This window comes from Ischnura elegans, chromosome 5, assembly GCF_921293095.1.
Source record: "Ischnura elegans chromosome 5, ioIscEleg1.1, whole genome shotgun sequence".
Lineage (NCBI taxonomy): Eukaryota > Metazoa > Arthropoda > Insecta > Odonata > Coenagrionidae > Ischnura > Ischnura elegans.
This window is the reverse complement of record NC_060250.1, coordinates 116728514-116747385: the sequence shown is the minus strand read 5'-3', so window position 1 is coordinate 116747385 and position 18872 is coordinate 116728514. Positions and strand designations below refer to the sequence as shown.

Genomic DNA, 18872 nt, shown 5'->3' with positions numbered 1-18872 from the left:
TATTTTTATGCCCAAATCGAGGCCCTTCTTCCTGATGATCACTTTGTAGAAGTTTATTTTTTAGCCCACGGAATTAGCCAATGATTGAAAAAGCTGTGCAAATGGCTGGTAGTGTGGAAACTACATTATATAGCAAAAATAATCGATCACAAAAATTTTATTCGATAATTTCGATCCTGATAATTGTGATCGAAGAAAATTGACGAATTTTAGGCGGAAAATGATCAGTAGCCTACGTGCATATTTTTTTGACTCATATTTTATATAGTTTTTGTTAATCTAAATCGGAATCCATGTATGAATTAATATGGAACTTTGGCAATAAAAAATCACTCTCCGTCTATTTAAACAACGTCTTTTTAGGTCCTGTAAAACCTTGTTTGTCTTTTTCTCTTTTACACGTTTGATTCCTTCTCTGTTTACATTTCCCGATCGTACCACTCAATTCATCCCAATCCGCGATTCTGAAAAGTCATTGTCAGTTATTCCTCGCTTATCCATCTTCGAGGAAGGCACCCGGAAATTTATACATTCCGGTGCGTACGTGTACGTTATTTTTCATATCGCGGGGAAACAGATGCGCCTGCTCTTGGAAAAAAATTGGTATTTTCATCGGGGCAGAGGATGTTTATAGCATGACACGCTCGACTTCCAGACGTACCGTGAGGAGGTAGCCCATTCATTCGTGATTGAGTAGGAGCAGTGGTGAACGTAGATGGTGGTTGGGTATGATGGATAAATATGTTAAGTTTATCCTTTTCGAAACCTCTTATCAGTTAACAAAGTTCTATTCATGGAATTCCTCCCACACTGGTTTTCATTTGTCGCAAATGAGGGTGGTAATTGTACTATAGAGTGCCACACTTTCAGTTAAACTTAAGAATGCCCAACTTAAATCGATTTTCTATCAAAACTCGATTTTTCAACTTCGATCTTCGCGATTCCGTTTGATCTGAGCAGTGTCATTATCAGCGATCATTTGTTTAGCAATCAATTGAGCTTTTATTGTTCACATTCATTTACAGAGACAAAAAAGTTTTATTTTGTTGTATGCATTAGATCATTATTTTTAATTGTTCGTGAATGAGATACCTTTAGAGTAATCTTTCCACAAAAGTATCATACTCATGAGAAAACGAACGTTAGCGTAATCTTAAGAGGACCGCGGATTCTAGTCGACTTCCCGGAGTGACCACCATTGGGTTTTCTATTTTCCTCTATGGAAACCTCTGGATTCTCCTCACATTATATAGAAGAACGTATTTTCTTTTCGGCTTGCGTTTGAAGTGGTCAAAAGCGTGCTTATCCAATTTCACGGTATTTTGCCTAGGAACAAGCGACAGTTGTTGCTCCATACGATAGAGTTCTTTTTTGTGAGGGTGGGAAAAGCTGTATTTTTTATATGCCGGCATCATAAGTACTCAAAGTGTATCCAAGGCTATTTGGGTCCAAGTTTACTATTCCAAAGCGCATTTTTTTAATTAATAAATAATTTTTCGTTTCTAGCCGCGTGAGAAAATTTTTGGCTAATATTTCAATGGAACACTCTTCCTTCATCCTCAGAACAGTAATGAATGGCAGGTCTTCCTTCCATCGTTTATATATGCGTTCAATCCGGGGGCCATTATTTTCTCCTTCTTTCCGTTATTTTTCGAATTAACGGCTTCCATTCCCTGCTTATTACATACCCAGAGTTGCGATTGTTGCTCTTTTTCAGCCTGATCTCAATGGCTTCTTAAAGGACAAGATCCCAAAACACATGTTCTGTAGAGACCACTTGAGGTTCGTCAAAAGCGATGATGTGGTGTTCTGATGGGCTATGTTCAGCCAGGGAAGATTTCTCCGGCACAATACACCTCCCGAACTCTTTTTATCGGAATCCAACGCACTCAGATCTGTACGTAAATGGCCGAAATCACCCGGAGAAATCTGTCCCGGCTGAACATAGCTCATCAGAAGACCACATCCTTGTCTTTGACGAAACTGGTGAGAGCATTTCTTAATTTATAGCTTCCAGTGGTATTAATGATCTACAGTGTTGATCGAAATTTAATAAGCTATTTATTAGTTCATCTTCAAATTAACTCGCCCAGAAATGAAAATAAGTTTGAAATTTTCTAATTGGCTATGCCTGCCTTCACTTTTCAGTGACTTTTGCAGTCTGAGAAGTATGATAAATATGTGCGATTGTGACTATTAATTGGGAAAGGATGTTAAACGTGTCAAAATACATCTAGAATTAAACTGATCACTTGGTCCCTCCTTTATTGCGTCGTACTTATATTGTAAGAAATTTTGAATACCTGCTGATAAACATTTTCAATTTTCGCGAATTCTTGCCAAAAACTGTCTGAATTCTGGTCGTGTCATTTTAAGGTTTCATGAATCACTATCATTTTAGCTACTTTATAGGTATTGTATCTGCAAACGTGAAAGTCTAACGCACGGATTAGAGTGAGTGGTTTATCCAAGGGGACTGCATGGAGGAGGCCCTATTCCATCCCATGGAAGGCTGATTTCTGTTGCCACTTCAGTCGCATTTAATTAAGCTTTCAAAAACGTCCGTGGCGCGGGGATGAATGCAATGCGATCCACTTTTTCCCAGTATTTTGCAGTAAAATGTTTGTGATTAAGAGAAATAGGATGGATAAGTTATGAAATTCATAGATCACATCAATGTATTTAATATAAATATTGGTTGACGCCCCTAATTATAGCTTATTTCCCGGTGAACTCGGATCGCTTTGTCTGTCGGCGGGACGCTAGTGGCGACTTTTGTAAACCCATTTAAATGAGCAGTCATTGGCAATATATTTAGAGGCCGTCTTGAGGATCCTCTTTTGTAATATTCGAGGGTCTATCCTACTCCGTGGGTTGAGGTATGTGCCGGAAGTCGCCTTTTTTTGCAATCGTCTACTTGTCTCCTTCTGGCCATTGTTCCATTTATTTGCCTCCCTTTTGAGTGGCTGATATTTCCAACCCATTCCACCCTTTCGGGATGGGTTTTAAATTCCATCAGAAATGCTTTGCCTCGTCCTGTTTGTGGGCAACGGTGCCTCTGCCAAGTGATTTTTTCGCGCAGGCCCCCAAGAGGTTGATTTGGAAAAAAAATAATAAACTCGCACCTTCACCCTTTCCACCTCCCTCATCTTTCCTCCCCCTTGCCCATTCACCGTCAAGTTCGGAGCGATATTTTTTTGTGTCGTGACGTTTACGATTTGACTTCATCCGTGCACATTCTCCGATCCCATTTCCGCACACTTCCGCGAAGCATTCACTGGCGCCGTTCCTCATTTCTTTTTTTTTAATATGCTAAGTTGAAGTGAAGTGCAGCCCGGCTCTCTTGAGCTTCAAGAACAGCTGTGTGACTGATTTTTTTCACGTTTCAGACTTTTAATGCTGACTTGAGTGCAATTTGGAAGGTAGCGAGGTCATTCTACTCAGAAGTTTGTGAATTTTCGTATCTATGCTAGGCCGAAGCAAAAATAAAATTCTGGGTGGGTTCACTTGAAGGGTTCTCACAATTCGGCGGCGTTCCTTTCCTTGCAGGGGTTCTCTTAAGACGGCATCTCCCGCAAATTAATGATGAGTTTGAGCCCATTGACTTCCCCATTTGCTATGGCCTTGTAATTTCTTTTATTTATGTAAATGTAAATATACGTACGCGTAGTCTATCTTTGCAAAAGGTTGGATGGATAAGTTATGAACTTGCGCGCAGTCTATCTTGGTTGACCTGTTCTAACAACAATTTAGTTCGTTGGTGTCATTTTTAAAATCTAAAAATCCTTTAATTCGTCGCGAAAGAATCTAGCGACTTACCTTAAAATTTTGGGATAGATTTTTTCAGTTTACGATCATGATGGTGGCATTATTATCGGGATTATGGTCGGATGTTACGTTACTTCAAAATTATCTCTGAGAACCATTTTCAGTGAAGTTGTGCGTTTTCACTTAATTAAGGTAATCATACTCAATAAGAATATCGAAAAGTTAGTTATCAGCTTGAAAAAATATTTCGCATGTCACGAGTTCAGCACATTCCCTAGGGTTTCAGATTGACTCAAATCAATCTTCCAACTACACGATTCTGTAACGGCGTCAATTTTCCACCAGCTCCTCATGGGCTTTTTACATTTGCGTTCCTCTTCTTTTGCCTTAGCAGGGCAAACGTTCTGCTGTATAGAAACTTGAGCACATTCTGGAACACGCTGCCTTGCTCTTAATCAACGCTTGACGTAAACGTTTGAAAATTGACAGGCTTGCTCTTTCATCTTTCCGCTTCGTCACACGTTGAGGAAAAGCCGCTTGTTTAGCTTTTAAATTGTTTGGCAATATTGGAGTCCTTTTTCTCCGTTGCCTTGTTTTTTTTCCAATTGGGACACTTATGGTTGTTAGTGAATAAATCAGCAGAGCAAAATGTCAGTTATGTACGTTATATTCCATTTTGTAGGACAATATTTCGCCAACTGGAACGTTGGCGAAATATTGTCCTACAAAATGGATAAACGCGGAAGAATACCCGGAAAAATCACTAAATATCGTCAGTTCAATTCTCCTCATATTTGCCCACTTACATATTGGTAAAAATTCGAAAGTTCTGCATTCAATGGTCTCTGTCAAATTAGCTCAGCTATTTTTTCAATGAATACCTAAGTAGGGCAGTGTACGACACTTAATTATCCACCATGACTGATTGATCAGCAAGTTCAAGTCACGGCGAAAATTCTTCCCTGTATGTTCGTTGATTAACTGGAAGAAACCTAAGGAGGTCATTCTCTTAATCAAGGTCATAAATGAAGCTCGCACACTGTAGACTAAAAAATATTTTACAATTAGGTCTTAGTAAGGTATTAATTTTTTTATGACGATATTTATGTAGTTTATTCTATTGCTGCGTTACTGCTACTAGCAGTTTAGTTATTGTTTCTCCAAATATTTTCTTCTTGCCTTTATCATTCAATTTGCCTTTAATAACGGTGAAATCACCACAGAAGTATCATGTAAGTGCTCATCCAAAGGTCTTCTTTCTTTGCTTGTTGAAAGTATCCCGCAGTTCCCTTTCATTGGTAGAAGTTCTTATTTAGCACAGAGAGCTCTCTGATGCTCTTGTACAGAACTTCAAACAGTTTTCCCCTTCGAACCTCCCCCAGTGATTAAATGGCAAAGAGCTTTGTGTAAACATTCCACTTCCTCTGAATTTCAAACGAAGTACTCCTTGTCTTTCTTTTCACCTTCTCCTTTGGCTTGTGTATTATTCTTTTCCATTATCTACGTTGTTTTCGGCGCTCACACACACGTTAAGGAAGTTTGATCAGAAGGATATTTCTTCTCCCGTTTCAATCTCCATTATATACATTCGTGTGAACGTCTCATATTATTTCTTGCACAGGATATTTAAGGAAGATGAGCTTATTTCCCTTTTCCTACGTATTTCCCGAGTTCGAGCATTGTGCCGTCATCCAGCTTAATCGTTAGTTGAGGAGCGTGAAAGAAGTGAACACGTGTATTGATTCAAGTACATACATAAAAGCTGCGTGCTAAAACTGTATAAGTAGCTCATCAAATGGGGCATATTTAGACCCCTTTATCACGATTGTGAATTATATTGTGACTGTTTTAGAGGTTGTAGTTCGCGTAGCTCCTTTATGTGAAAAGACGAATATCTATTTCAACGCAGCGTCAAGTTTTCAAAATAGGTACTTGTTTTATTGCATGCATTAATTTTCGTATACGATGCATTCCTTTTTTTAAATCCATCGGGATTAATAATACGTGCCAAAAACAGCCTTAAGGTGGCAAAAATAATTGTTAGATTACCTGATGTATTTAGTTCTTCAGAAATAGAGCATTTTTTTATTATTATCATGTTTATAGCTTAACCACTCCATGTGTTCGGTAATATTCTAGCAGATACAGTTTCATTAATTGGGAAATGCATTTTTACCTTTTCGTTATAACTTTTTCATTTCTGGCACTAAGGGGTCGCATTTTATATCATGGTTGCACTAGATTACTTGCTACTTCATTTTCCTCCAGAATGAACAAAGGTCGACGTAGTTCAGAAATCAAGCTTAAAAATATTTGTTTAATAACATACCACTTCAAATTTCAGATTACTTTTTCAAACTATTGTTTTAACCTACATTATAAATAACTGTACGATAACTGTTAGCGCCGAATTTATCGCGAAAATGGAACCTGTGTACAATAATCGAGGAGTAAATACTAGAATTATGATTATAGTCTGAGGTTTCAGGCGAGATGGAGTGGAAACGTGACATAATGAAAATGAAAAAGCAGGAGCAATTTCCACAATTTTACATTTATTAATACGACCGGTTTCGCTTTTCAGCATCATCAGGTCATCACCTGATGATGCTGAAAAGCGAAACCGGTCGTATTAATAAATGTAAAATTGTGGAAATTGCTCCTGCTTTTTCATTTTCATTAGAATTATGATGTTCAAGATATCGGTGTTTTGTTCATACTTGTTTCGTGATACTATGTTAGTCACTTTCTTTTCATTTTATATTTATGTTAACGGTGAATACTAAAGCAATGTATCTAGTCCCACCTGATGTGATTGGTATAATTGTGATTGATGCCATCGCTATAGAAAAAAATTGAGACCACTTTAAATCCTGTCACTGATTGTGAATGAGCTTACGTGCAGAGGACACAAAACTCAGAAAAATTAGGCTATTTTTACCGTAGAAAATACGAGCAGTTGTTTAGAAAGATGCGTAGCGGCGTAAAAATAGAAATCGTAAACACAAATTTCTCATTTTAGGCTAGCGAATGATTTGACATGGGTGGTTTAAGAGCTTTAAATAGCCTCCGTAGTGACATGTAAATATACCATCGTAAACTGAGTTGGGTGGACTATTTAAACAAGAGTTAAAATGAAAGCAGTCTGGTGATAGGATATAAAAATAGATTTACTAGTGACGTATGCGGAATAGTTTATGCATTGCGAGAAGCACTCTCTTTTAGAGAGCCTGAGTATTTCAGTAAAGTGTGGATACACACAATGTGATTATTTGCTGTATCATTCAACTTGTTATTCAGTTTATCGTTCAGGTTTATGAAATAATACCTAATTAACTCTTTCGGAAACGAGCATTAAATATTTTTAATGCATAAATATTTAATTGGTCTATGATGACCGCTTCATATCTGCAGGTAATTGGTGTCTGTCATGGAGAAAGCAATTTTTGTCTTGCTTACTTAGAAATTTTTTTTTGATAAATCGTGATAATTTCTAAATCTTTTACATCTTTCATCGTTTTTGTTGAAAGTATATTCTGCGGAATACGACTAAAGCTCTATATCTTTGTATTTATATATCGTTAATTCAAATTGCATTTTTGAACAATTTTTTGGAATTTCTATGGTTAAAAATAAATTTCTAAGTGACTTGTTTGAAAATTTAAGTCCAGAAATATTATTCTAATTGGTCACGAAGATATTTTATCCATATATTGTGGATAAACTAGTGACTTAGAATTGATTTCTATCCATTTCAAATTATTTCATGATTTAAGCAAATATAAATGAAAGGTTTGTTAAGAAATTAAGGTGAATAAGAAGTGCAAGTAATGTTTTCGTTTTTATATTTTGTGGCTCTTTCGTCCTTATTTTGAATGTAATAATTAGTCGCTTTTGTCATATTTATTGTTTACTTCATCATTCAGCCGATATTGAGTAAAACATTGGAACTGTAAAGTCTCGTTTTCATGATGGTAAAAAATATATTTCTTTCTTTTTGCTGAGCTTGCTCCATTTTCAAATCTCTGGTCATCATTTGGCCTCCGATACATGGCAGTATCCGAGACCACGAAGTATTTGCTTCAACCAGTTTGACTTGCGAAATCACTTAAATCCGATATTTTTAGTCACGAGGAGATTATTATTATCTCAGCGCTCGTCATAGCGACGGATAGGAACATGGCACCTCCCTTGGCATAACATGAGAGAGAATTAAGCTGAGAAACCCTCTTTTCTGAAGTCAAAAGCTGCTAACAGTTAAGGTATCCATTTTCATGTCTTGAATTATTTGTTCTGCTTTTAATATTTTTGTATTTTGTAAAATATATTTTATAAATATGAGAGTGCAAGACACGGAAATTTTTTGGAATTAAATGAAGCATAAAATCTATTTCTCTAATCACAAAAAGGTATGTTCTTCTGGCCCTTGCCCTTAGCAGATGACAAGTTTTCCTAGTTTATGAAAATTCTGTTCTGCAATTGGACGCCTTCATTGAAACTATTTGAAAAAATTCAGCCCATGAATGAAAAAATAAATTCGAAATATTCGTTACAATTTAATAATATTGCTGAAAATTTTACTCGCGTCCAGGGTTTTTCAAACTATTTTTTTTTAGAAGATGTAGGACATTAGACACTTATCCACACGCTAGGCTTTGATTGATTCAGCATAAGCAGACACAATAATTCGCTTTTTCCCCCGTCAATGTCTCAGCATTGAGTCTTTGAAGAGGCTATAAACCTTTTTGTAAATGGGAACACTAACCATATGTGCAGATATTTCGTTGAAATTTCTCATATGTTACCCCTTTGGGTCGGCGCTGAAAGGCGAATATAAACTTCGATTTGGGTTTCTTCTCTCGCGCCATTAAGGAAAGCGATAATGTTGTAAAGATCCCAATTTTTTCTCTAAATAAAAAGTTTTCCTCCCAAGGCGTAATATTTTTCTATGAAGATATTTTATAACCCACTTCCTGTTCGAGGGAAATGGACAACAAGTCCGTCCCTATTTAAGTATGCCGTAGGCCACTCGAGTTACACAACACCGGATCTCTCTATGATGTGAGGAAGGGGAAAGCGGTTGCGATAATAATTTAATTTCGTTTTCAGAAGCATCCATAATGACGGTTGCGTGTCGTACATCTTAATCTTCTATCTCGGGAATAATTAATGCCTCTTCTCTCGCTTTAGCGAGTCGGAATTCTCGGAATCTTCCTTCCTTTCGGCTCGAAGGTGGGTGGGCCCTGTTCCTGTGATTAGTGGAGTGGTGTGGGGTTCGACATTAAACGGACGTCTGCCTCTTCGAATGAGCTAAGTCGTTGGATAATAGGTTAGCACAAATCTATAAGAGCACATGTCATAGAAGTGTACCTACATTGTATTTATTCTTTACTTCCTCCCTTAATTAATGTGAAGCATTTTACGTTACTCGCATTCGTTTTTTTTTTCATTTTTTTATGTGAAAAACAGCACGGTCAGGGGATGTCCCATATATATTCCAAACGGTGCTTTCGGCGAGTTTTCATCATTCAAATATAACTGGAAACACTTCTTCTTACGGCAGCGACATTTATTCAGGGGAGGATTAAGATTATTGTTTTTTGGGAGAAGAAGTTAATAATTTAAATATTGGTTGCTATACCTCACCATAATGCGTCTTAGGTCTTATATGTGTAGACTAATGTCTTATAGATATCAATTATTCTGAAACTTAGTTTTTGAGGCTGAGGCAATGAAATTTCATTGGAAATCCGCCTAAAAGAAAGCCATCTTCTCGAATTTCAGCAAATCACGGGTATTATCCCTTCCCCTCACCTTACTCTGCCTCTTCATTTAATATAGACATAATTTTATATTTTTTGAGAGAGCTAGAGAGTCGTGTGTGTTTACCAGACCATATCAAACCATTCGTATTTTCCATTTAATTTTTTCAGGATGTGCAGAAACTCAACTAAAAGTTTTCTGCCGCATTCACCCCTATTTTGGCCTAGGTTGAGGTCCCTTGTCGTATTCAACACTTGATATTTAAGATAACTCTCTCAAAATTACTGAAGAATGACTAATAATAGAATAACTGCGAGCTATGCAGTGGCGTGCATTTAAGGAGTCACCCGGAAGTTCACACAATATTCGAAAATTCGTCTGAGGATAAAAATCGTTTCCTTGACCGAGGCAAAAATTCTCAGGAAAAGAAGATAACTTGGTAGCTTAAGTGGTCGAGTGACTATCAAACCGTTCCATTCGTCTGTCAATTCTATGGCTAAGTTCTAACAACACGTATCTCAAAATTTGACCGGTCTAAGTTAATACTGCTAATACTGTTATTAAAAAATAAAATTCAAACAAAAAATAACTCTGTTTGCAAATGTATGCTTATTTTTCATTTGTGTTTATTTTTGGTTTTTAATATCAATTAAAATCATGTATAATTGAATTAATAAATCGTTTTTTTTTTGCTCTCCTGAAAAGTTGCTATTTTTGAGATACGTGTTGTTATGACTTAATCATCGAATTGCCTTGTCTACGTTTTGTGAGAGTGGAACTGCAACGTCAGCAATACCATAAATTCTATTTCAAAATGTAACTGATGATTTCAGGCTTAATTGTGTGAAACCTTACTATCATGGAAAATGAGAGAGTAAACGTCGTTAGTTTGACTAATCTATTTGAAAAAGTATTACCCAAGTTTCGTAACATAGTTGACCTGGCGATGCAACGATGGTCGTGCTTTTTCAAATATATTAGTGAATCTAACAAAGCTTATTCTTTCATATTCCATACGTTCTATTACTCTTTTTATTCAACGTCACTTTCAATTACTTTGGCTAGTTGAATTGAGCTCAATTAGCGTATTTCCTTTGTTTACTCATTCGCTCATGTGTGGTGCGCATTTTCTCGTCCTTGCAGGCACCCCATCCTCTCCGGCGCCGACCCGCTCCCCCGCACCCAAGAAGACCAGCCTCACGTCCTCTGGGCTGCCGCGTGAGGCCTGCCCCACCGACTCCATCACCTCGAGCTACGGCGTGGGCCCCACGGACGACAGCGGAAGGCCCCTCTTCGGACTCAGGGCCCTCAGGAGACCCAAGGAGCAAGCGCCGCCCCCAGACACCACACCCTCCGCCCCCGCGCCTTCCCCCAACATCCAGTCCAGGGAAGGTGAGTACATACCCACCGCAGCCCTAACTGTAGGAGTAAAAGCAAATAAAACAATAAGTAGTAAATAAACGGCCTTGAGGTGGCTTCACAGTATTCAAGAAAATTTATCTGTAGGTTCGGTGGCGGCGGGCAGGGGATGCCTGCTAATTCTAAAGCCCGTATGACACTTGCCAATTTATTGGCCAATATATCGGCGCGCAATATTGGTTAAAATATTGGGCTTTAGGCATCGTATGACACGTACCAATATTTACACCAATATTGGCCGTTATAGTGTTCTAATACCCCACTAGAGAACGCCACATAACACAAAATGACAAAAGAGCATCTCAAGACGCAGATTGATTGCCAATGAGCTACAGAGTGGGAGGTGGCATAATAATTGTAAATTTAATAACTATTTCGAGGGGCTGCAAAGATATTCTCGAATTGCTCGAAATTTCATTCGGGTGAGTTCCTTGAATGATGAGAGATAGGAAATATTGTGATCTCATAGGTGAGCCAAGATAACGTAGCGGCTCGTTTTGGCAGGAATATGTTCATCGAATAAACAGAGATTGTGTCATCAATTGGGTCTTTCACCCGAAACTTTAGCGCTCTAATCATGATAAATAGTTTAATAATTGTAATTTAAACAAAATACAGACGCAATCGAGGATAATCACGACGTTTTTATTCATTAAATATCCGAAATGTTATTTCCGAATTACCCACTTTAGACAGTTGATGTTTGTGAATTTATGTTCTCTCAAAGTACATATTAATTATTTGAGCTATTCCATGGATTGCTATGCTTCTAAAGTTTTTATATATGATATTAAAATTCCGAGGTGAAATGTTTTGCAAAGAGCTTATAGATTTGGCCACTAGGAGTCGACGAGACTGAGTTCTGATTGGAGATTGGCCTCGAGAAAATAGAACCCGTTCTAAAATCTAGATTGGCCAAGAAATTGTGCCCAATATTGTGAAACGGAGATTGGGCTAGAAATTGGTGTGTGTCAGTGGGTCCACAATCCAATATCCAATGGATTGGCCAATAAATTGGCAAGTGTCATACGGGCTTAAGGGTCGCGTATACCCATCCTACAGATTTGTGAGTTTTCTTTCATCGTGGGCTTGGATTTATATGCACTTCCATTGTATTAGTTGCAAGGAAAGACAGCATAGTCATAAATGAAGGAAAGTGGAAATCATCTATTCAATATCCTTTTATTTTTACTTTTTTTTTAAATTGGCATCTTATTTACTCACAGTAGGCGTCCACATGTAAATTTCGATTCGCACCCGTCTCTTTCAGCAAGTGGGATTGTTTCTACGAGCTTGAAAATAAACTGATAGACAGATTAATTTCATCGCTTCACATCGCCTGATGATGCGACCTGCAATGGCCGCGAAAGCTCGCGTGACAAAGCGCAAGACGCAGCTGCTCGCAAAAGCCTTTGACAACGACTAATTAATTGAATAAAATATGAAGCAGCGTTTTTTATAACAATTTGAAAGCAAAAAAGTGCGCTGTTTTTCATCCAGAGCCTCATTTGCTCAGCACGGTTGTGTACTGTGGGCAGAAATGGGTAATTTGAATCCAATATTTTTTGGGTCATTTACACCGAAATACCCAATTGTGACCTTAGAACTTTTCACATCTTTTTGTGACTTGCGTCTTCCTACTTTAACCTGACTCGCTCACTCGGTTCTCTCTGTAAGGTGGGCAAATGGTCCATTCGATAAGAAGAGAAAATTAATGCCTCTGCGTATTTTTGTAGTGGGACTTCCCAGCCCAGTTCTCGGTGTCAATCCCCTTCTCCCGCCCTCATTACCGCGTTCCCCAACCCCTTCTCCCTCAACTTCGCCTCCCTCCCCCAACCCTCTGCTCTCCCGCTCGCCTTTTTCACCCCCCTCTGTCCACCCACCTATCTTCCGTCGTCTCCTGGCAATCTTCCACCACCCCTCACCCCCTATACCCCTCTCAACACGACAGGACTTAATTCGTGCCGGGGACGGCCGCTTGGCTATCCATAAGCGCTAACTAACCCTTTGTCCGAGCTCTTTTACGGAACGAAACAAGAAAGCGCGGACAGCGGTCATCTCTGTGCTAATTGTTTACCGTAGGTATCATCACGATTACCATCTTTCCTCTCTCTCTTCAACTTGTTTTAGGCCTTCCGTTGTTTTGATTTTCTCGATAAAAAATTGTAAAATGCTGCTCTTGTAAATAACTGTTTACAAAGTACAGTACTAAATAATGTCTTCATGTATGGACGCTTTTTTTTGGAAAGAGAGAAAAATATTTATTGTTTAGCAAAAAATTCATTAGAAAAAATATTTAAGCTTTCAGGCATATTGATTACAAAACAGATTGATCCAAAAAGGATACATTTTTCGTTTTTTTTAAATGTCCATGTTTTCCAAGTTCAGAACATAATAAAACGTAACAAATGCATGTGCCTAAAGAAAGGGCAAATTCAGTCATAAAATCAAGCCGGATTTGACGGTTTTGGTTAATCGGAACGGAAAATGTAGGATTGCATTAACCGAGTAAGAACAGGTGCTATTTTCTGTGCATGCATTCGGGCAAGTTCGGCGGTTGCAAGATGCATTTATGCGTTCAATCACGCGTTCATACATTTAGACATCAGCTCGTACAGGTTGATGTAACGTGTTGCAAGGCCTTAAGATACGATTCACGTAACCGTGTAGTATTGTAACAATTTTCAATGGGATATAATTCTCAAGGCATGAAAATACCTCTATAATTTTTTTACTGTATAATAATAGCCCGGGATGTAGATCAAACCTTTCTTGTGTCATTTTAGGAATGATTTCTATTTACTATATCTATTTGATTTATATCTTTTGAATGGGGTAGAAGTCACCAAACTTGAAAATGTTCGTCTCAATTTTTAATTTCATCAACTTAAGTTTTCATGAGAAATTCAGTTTTTCCCTGTTAGTAACAATACTTATGTTCCCGCAAAATTTCTTAGTGATTCCCAAATTTATGCTTTGAGCAAACGATGTTAATTTACGATGCGTTTTAGATGGAGCAGTCTACTAATCCACCATCTTGTCAATTTTAGTCCAAAAATTTCCTCTGAGGGAATGACGCCTCGGTAGTTCAACTAGCCATCTTGTCCGTTATAGTTCACAAATTTCCACAAAGAGGAATGATACCTCGGCAGCTAAACTGGCTAAATCACTCGGTAATCGGTGGATCCGGGTGCGAATCCCGGTCATGGCGAATGATTTTTTTCTCTGCGTCGAATGATTTTCGCACAATTTGTGCATTGCGGGTGACTCCCTAAGGTTATCGCCGTGGGTATCTAGTACCGGTATACTTAAAATAGTCTATCATATATATCTACCCGTCTCCTGCGAGCATCCATCGACAGCCTTCAACGATCTGTAGAGCCAGCCGTGACGCGAGCAACACTTATGGCGATCCGTCAAAAAAAGGGCGCTTGCGTCACCAAAGGCCGGCCGCGCCGTGCGGGTTTCTCTCTCTTTCTCTCTCTCTCTCCGGAAAAAGGGACTGTCCCGTAATATCCATTCCCACCACCGCCCGCCTACGCTCACCTCCCCATCCGGCCCACTCCGATCGACAGAGATCACCTCTCATCTCAACTCCCAGCCTTGGGAGTCGTAGAAGAGTCCATCGCGGCGAAAATATTGGGGAAGCCCAGCAGGAGCGGCTCCTCTTTCTTTGGCTGGGAGGCCCGTCTGCCGATGTATGCAAAAATTTGCTTGGATTGCGTATGGCCGGTGATATCCATGGTCGGAAGTGAGAAAAAAAATTACACCACCCCTGGAGTGTTTCATGACTGGAATGGTTACTGTATAAAACGTTGGTTAAGAAGATAGGAGACTTAACATAACCATCGCTAACGGACTCATCTGACGGTGATGCAATTAGCGAATCCTGGGTACCAATTTCAATTATATTTGTTGTGAAATTGGCACTTAGCGATTTTTTTAAATTTATCAGCGGTGCATTTGCATTGATGAGCTATATTTATGTGTTAAACTATGACAGAAGGAAGTACGTTGGTTTTTGCGGAAACTAACTTCAGTACTTCATTTGGAAATAAACGTTACTCTTCATTTACTTAAAACATTATGTTTCCAGGGGATATGTAATGGTAATGTTCCACCATGAATGAAAGATCCTTTCCATGTTTCGCGTAGAAGCTTATGTGATTCTGTCCCTGAAATCGAGATTCTCAGTGCGATCGGCGAAGTATCTTTCACTCGTGACAAAGCAAACCTATCGTTAATCCCTTAGAAGAAATATGAGTAGGAAATGACTGACTTCTATGGATGTTATGAAAACTTATTCAATGCGGCATACATCTCGGCTCTGGCCAATAGCCATACAAAGTAAACCGTTACTCACGTTACTTTTGTCCAATAAAGTTATATTTTTAGAATTCATATTCGCCTCCAACTACGAGCAAAGTTTTCCAAACGTTTTAACGAGGAGGAACCCACAATATAAAGACGAAACTAAACGCATTTGCCTCACTGCATGAAAGTTATAGAAGCAATCGCAGCCAACACAATATTTTTTTTCGCAAAACTGGAATGCAAGAAAATGTTTATAAAAAATGTGAGTGCGAGGCAATTGTTTTAGGCGTTGCTGAGTCTCCCACCTATGGCGCCCCCTCACGATGGTTACGCTGTCTTTTCACCGCGCGGGGTAATTCTATCCCCTCGGGCAAGCGCGCAACTGAGACAGACTTCGCGTCACCGTTTTCAACTCTGTCTTAATTTTTTTCTGCACAAAACAGGAAACCTGGTTCCAACCTCAAACGACGAACCCCTCCCTCCCCACGTCTAGAAAGATTCGGTGGCAGGGCGGAGAGCGAGCGAGGCAGTTGGCTCATTTTACAACCTTTTTATGAAGTCACTTTCTGGTCTGTTTGTTCGTCCTGCCGGACAAAATCTTGCAGCTCAAATTTGGCCCACTTTCAGATCAGCTATCGTCTAAAAATTTTCAGTACATATCAGAACCGGATAGCATATGTATTTTTACGATGTTTCTCGCTCTTAAGAGGGAGTACGAGGTGCAATTTTTGGTAATTATCAATCATGTTTAACGCTCAGCTGCAGCATAAATTTCAAGATTTAATTGTTGGAAACTGGATGAGAGGCCTGTGGCGCGAAGTCGGATAACGTGTCCGGCTCTGGATTAAAATACCAAGGTTAAAATCCTGGCATTGTCGTTACTTTTTCCTCACATTTTGAATGTTATTTTTTTTTAACCCCTTGGTTTTGCGGTTCTTCCGTTATTTTAGACGTTGTTATTTCGCTTTTTTTATGTGGAAGGTTTTGGTATCCTCATAGGCCTCACCTTCATAAAAAGTAAGATTAAGGAAATAGTACAACAGCAAATCAAAACATTAATGTAAAAAGCCAACTCTTTATTTCTAATATAAAGAATAATTAAACCACTCTGCCTTTGCCCAAGGTACTTAGATTAAATATTTCAAATGAAAGACTACATCTTCAAAGCCGAAAACGTGGTGCACATCAATGCCAACATCTTAAAATCAAATTCTTTCCCTATATATATCTTATACGTATCTACATTATGATACAACTAAAATCCCAAATTGTGGCTTTATTTTCTTAAGTGAAGTTCAAGCATGCAGATAATAAATGCAGCAAATTAAAGACTCTAGCAGTCAAAATTGTGCAATATGTGGTGAAAATTTGCTCGGCGTTACTCAATTTTTTTCTTTATTGAGCTGTCTCCTCTTCATATTCTGAATTTTTTATTCCGTGTTCCCGTGGACAGCCGAGAATGTGTGTGGCTATGTAATCGCCGCGTGGTACCCACGACAGAGAAGCGTGTTTGATGGATTCCGGCCAAATCTTCGCTAATCTCACCCTCTCGCCAAGTCTCCCATAAGATTTTTTTTAATCTTCCTGGAACGAAGTCCATTTGACGAGATTTAGGGAGATTTCTGTTCGCGAATCTGTTCGTGGGAGTAAATCGTGTACCCAGCCAAAACAGGGATCTTATATTTTTTCCAGGGTATTGAACCTGTGTCCGTAGATTTTAACGAGTGTTATTTTCCCCTTACCCTTTCCTCGTTTATTTCAGGCATAAATTTAACCCAAAAGACACTATTAGCAATTTTCAAAAATATTTGGCGTAAAAGGGATCTTTCGCTCAGACCTGAATTCTCAGTTTGTAAAAGAATTCTGTAGTTGGAAGGGAAAGTTAAGTAGCGACGGAAAGTAGCCTTCGTTGTTCAGTCGTTTTCTCATAATTTTAAATGAATGAGTTCGAAAAATCCCGCCCACTCTTCATGAGTTGACTTGTTGACGTTACTAAAATTTTGGTCCATTTACTCGTTCAGAAAAACCAATTCCTGTGGTAAATAAATGCTAAGCGCAGCGTTAGCAACACCGAGACAAGCGTATTTTTTCGGTGTTATTTCAATTTATTTCTTTTCAAGAATTTTATTTTACGTTGGCTATTTTTTCATATATCCCCAATTTTTTCGTAAATATTTCTATGCATCAATTATTTGGCGCGGAAGGAAGTCCGCACTTGCAGAAATGAGCAACATCGCTAATACTACCTCAGATTAGAAAGCATTTTCTATTTATTTTTTAGGTGGAGAAAGAAAATGGCTAGTGAGAACTGGAATTCGCTTTGGCAGGGGCGCAGCTAGGAATTAAGGCTGGGGGGAGAGTTTAGGTGCAACTAATACCGGGGTGTTTGGGGGTATGGAATACCCACCAGGGTGAGCGGTAGGTGCGAGATTAATAAATTGCGAAATTTTAAGATAAATGATTCAAAATGGTGAGTTTGACGGCTTTCTGAGGGACATTTTATTAATCCTTACACTATTCTGTTAGTAATATCAATCCAATTAAGAAAATTGGATTAAACTTACAAATTTCTCTGAGCTCTGGGGGGTTTTCATCCCCCAAAACCCCCCTCGCTGCGTCAGTGCGCTCTTGTGTATACGAACCAGATATACCTTCAGAAAAATTAGGTTGAAGCGTTTTGATGATGCATGGGATAATAGAAATGACCTGAGTCTTCATTGATTGATTATTGTTTGTGAACATTTGATTGGACGTCCATTGCATTTTTATCATTTGGAATTTATTCACTCAGTAATTCAACCCGAAGGTTGCTTTGGATGGACGAGGGTAGTGCTCACCCCGGCTAAATCACAGGCGTTTGAATTTCACACTTCCAGGGTAGGAGGAGCTGTTCCTTACCCTGGGCCACTTCACGCTTTGAGGCTTTTGTTTTGGGCTGTCCGAGGCCGGACCGGATCCAGGAGTTTCGTGAGGGAGGCAAAGATCTCATTACCACTCCCCCTCCTCAGATCACCCCTCCCTCCCCTTTCCCCATCACTATAATATAATGTAATAAATCTGTAAGCTATTTTTTTTAGATGCGTTAGTTACAATAACACACCATATGTTTGCTATTAAGAAGTTCTATTAATATTTTTGTTTAATAATTAGTGTTAAAAATTTCATTAGAAAATTTTAATTGAAAAACTTCTTTAAAGAAACTATTCAAATTTTGCCGCCCCCTGATATCTGCCGCGCCCCCTATGCCCCACCCTAGTTCCGGGCCTGGTCCGAGGGCTTCATGGGGCAACCTCAAATATCGTGAAATGCTTCTTTTCTGTGAAACGGTTTAATGTTTGTATCATATTTTACCATGGCGACCGAGAATATTAACTTGCCATTTCCTGCGAACCAAATCCATTGAATGAGTTTGGAGCGGTGTTATTTTGGTCTCCGGCGAGGCGTTTATTATTTTCTAAAATAACACGTGGCCGTACTGTATGGGTCGTGGAGCGTAGAACATGATGTGGGTGTGTAGCGCGCCGCATGCGTGCAGCGTTCAACTGGGTGCTGGCCTTATTCCACGGTCGCTAACTGGACAGCGAGCGCAACTCGGTAACGCATGCTTG

General features: G+C 38.9%; 1 protein-coding gene across 8 annotated transcripts in view; it reads left to right on the top strand.

Annotated features, from left to right (window-relative positions):
• LOC124159450 (mucin-12-like) overlaps window positions 1-18872 on the top strand; it is a 271706-nt gene that overhangs the window by 137808 nt on the left and 115026 nt on the right. For all 8 annotated transcript variants that reach the window (XR_006864964.1, XM_046535262.1, XM_046535263.1 and 5 more), the window contains one exon: window positions 10675-10923. Coding sequence is in view for 7 of the 8 variants with exons in the window: in XM_046535262.1 (XP_046391218.1) it covers window positions 10675-10923 (249 nt within the window). In the remaining variant the exon portion in view is untranslated. The remainder of the gene's footprint in view (window positions 1-10674; window positions 10924-18872) is intronic.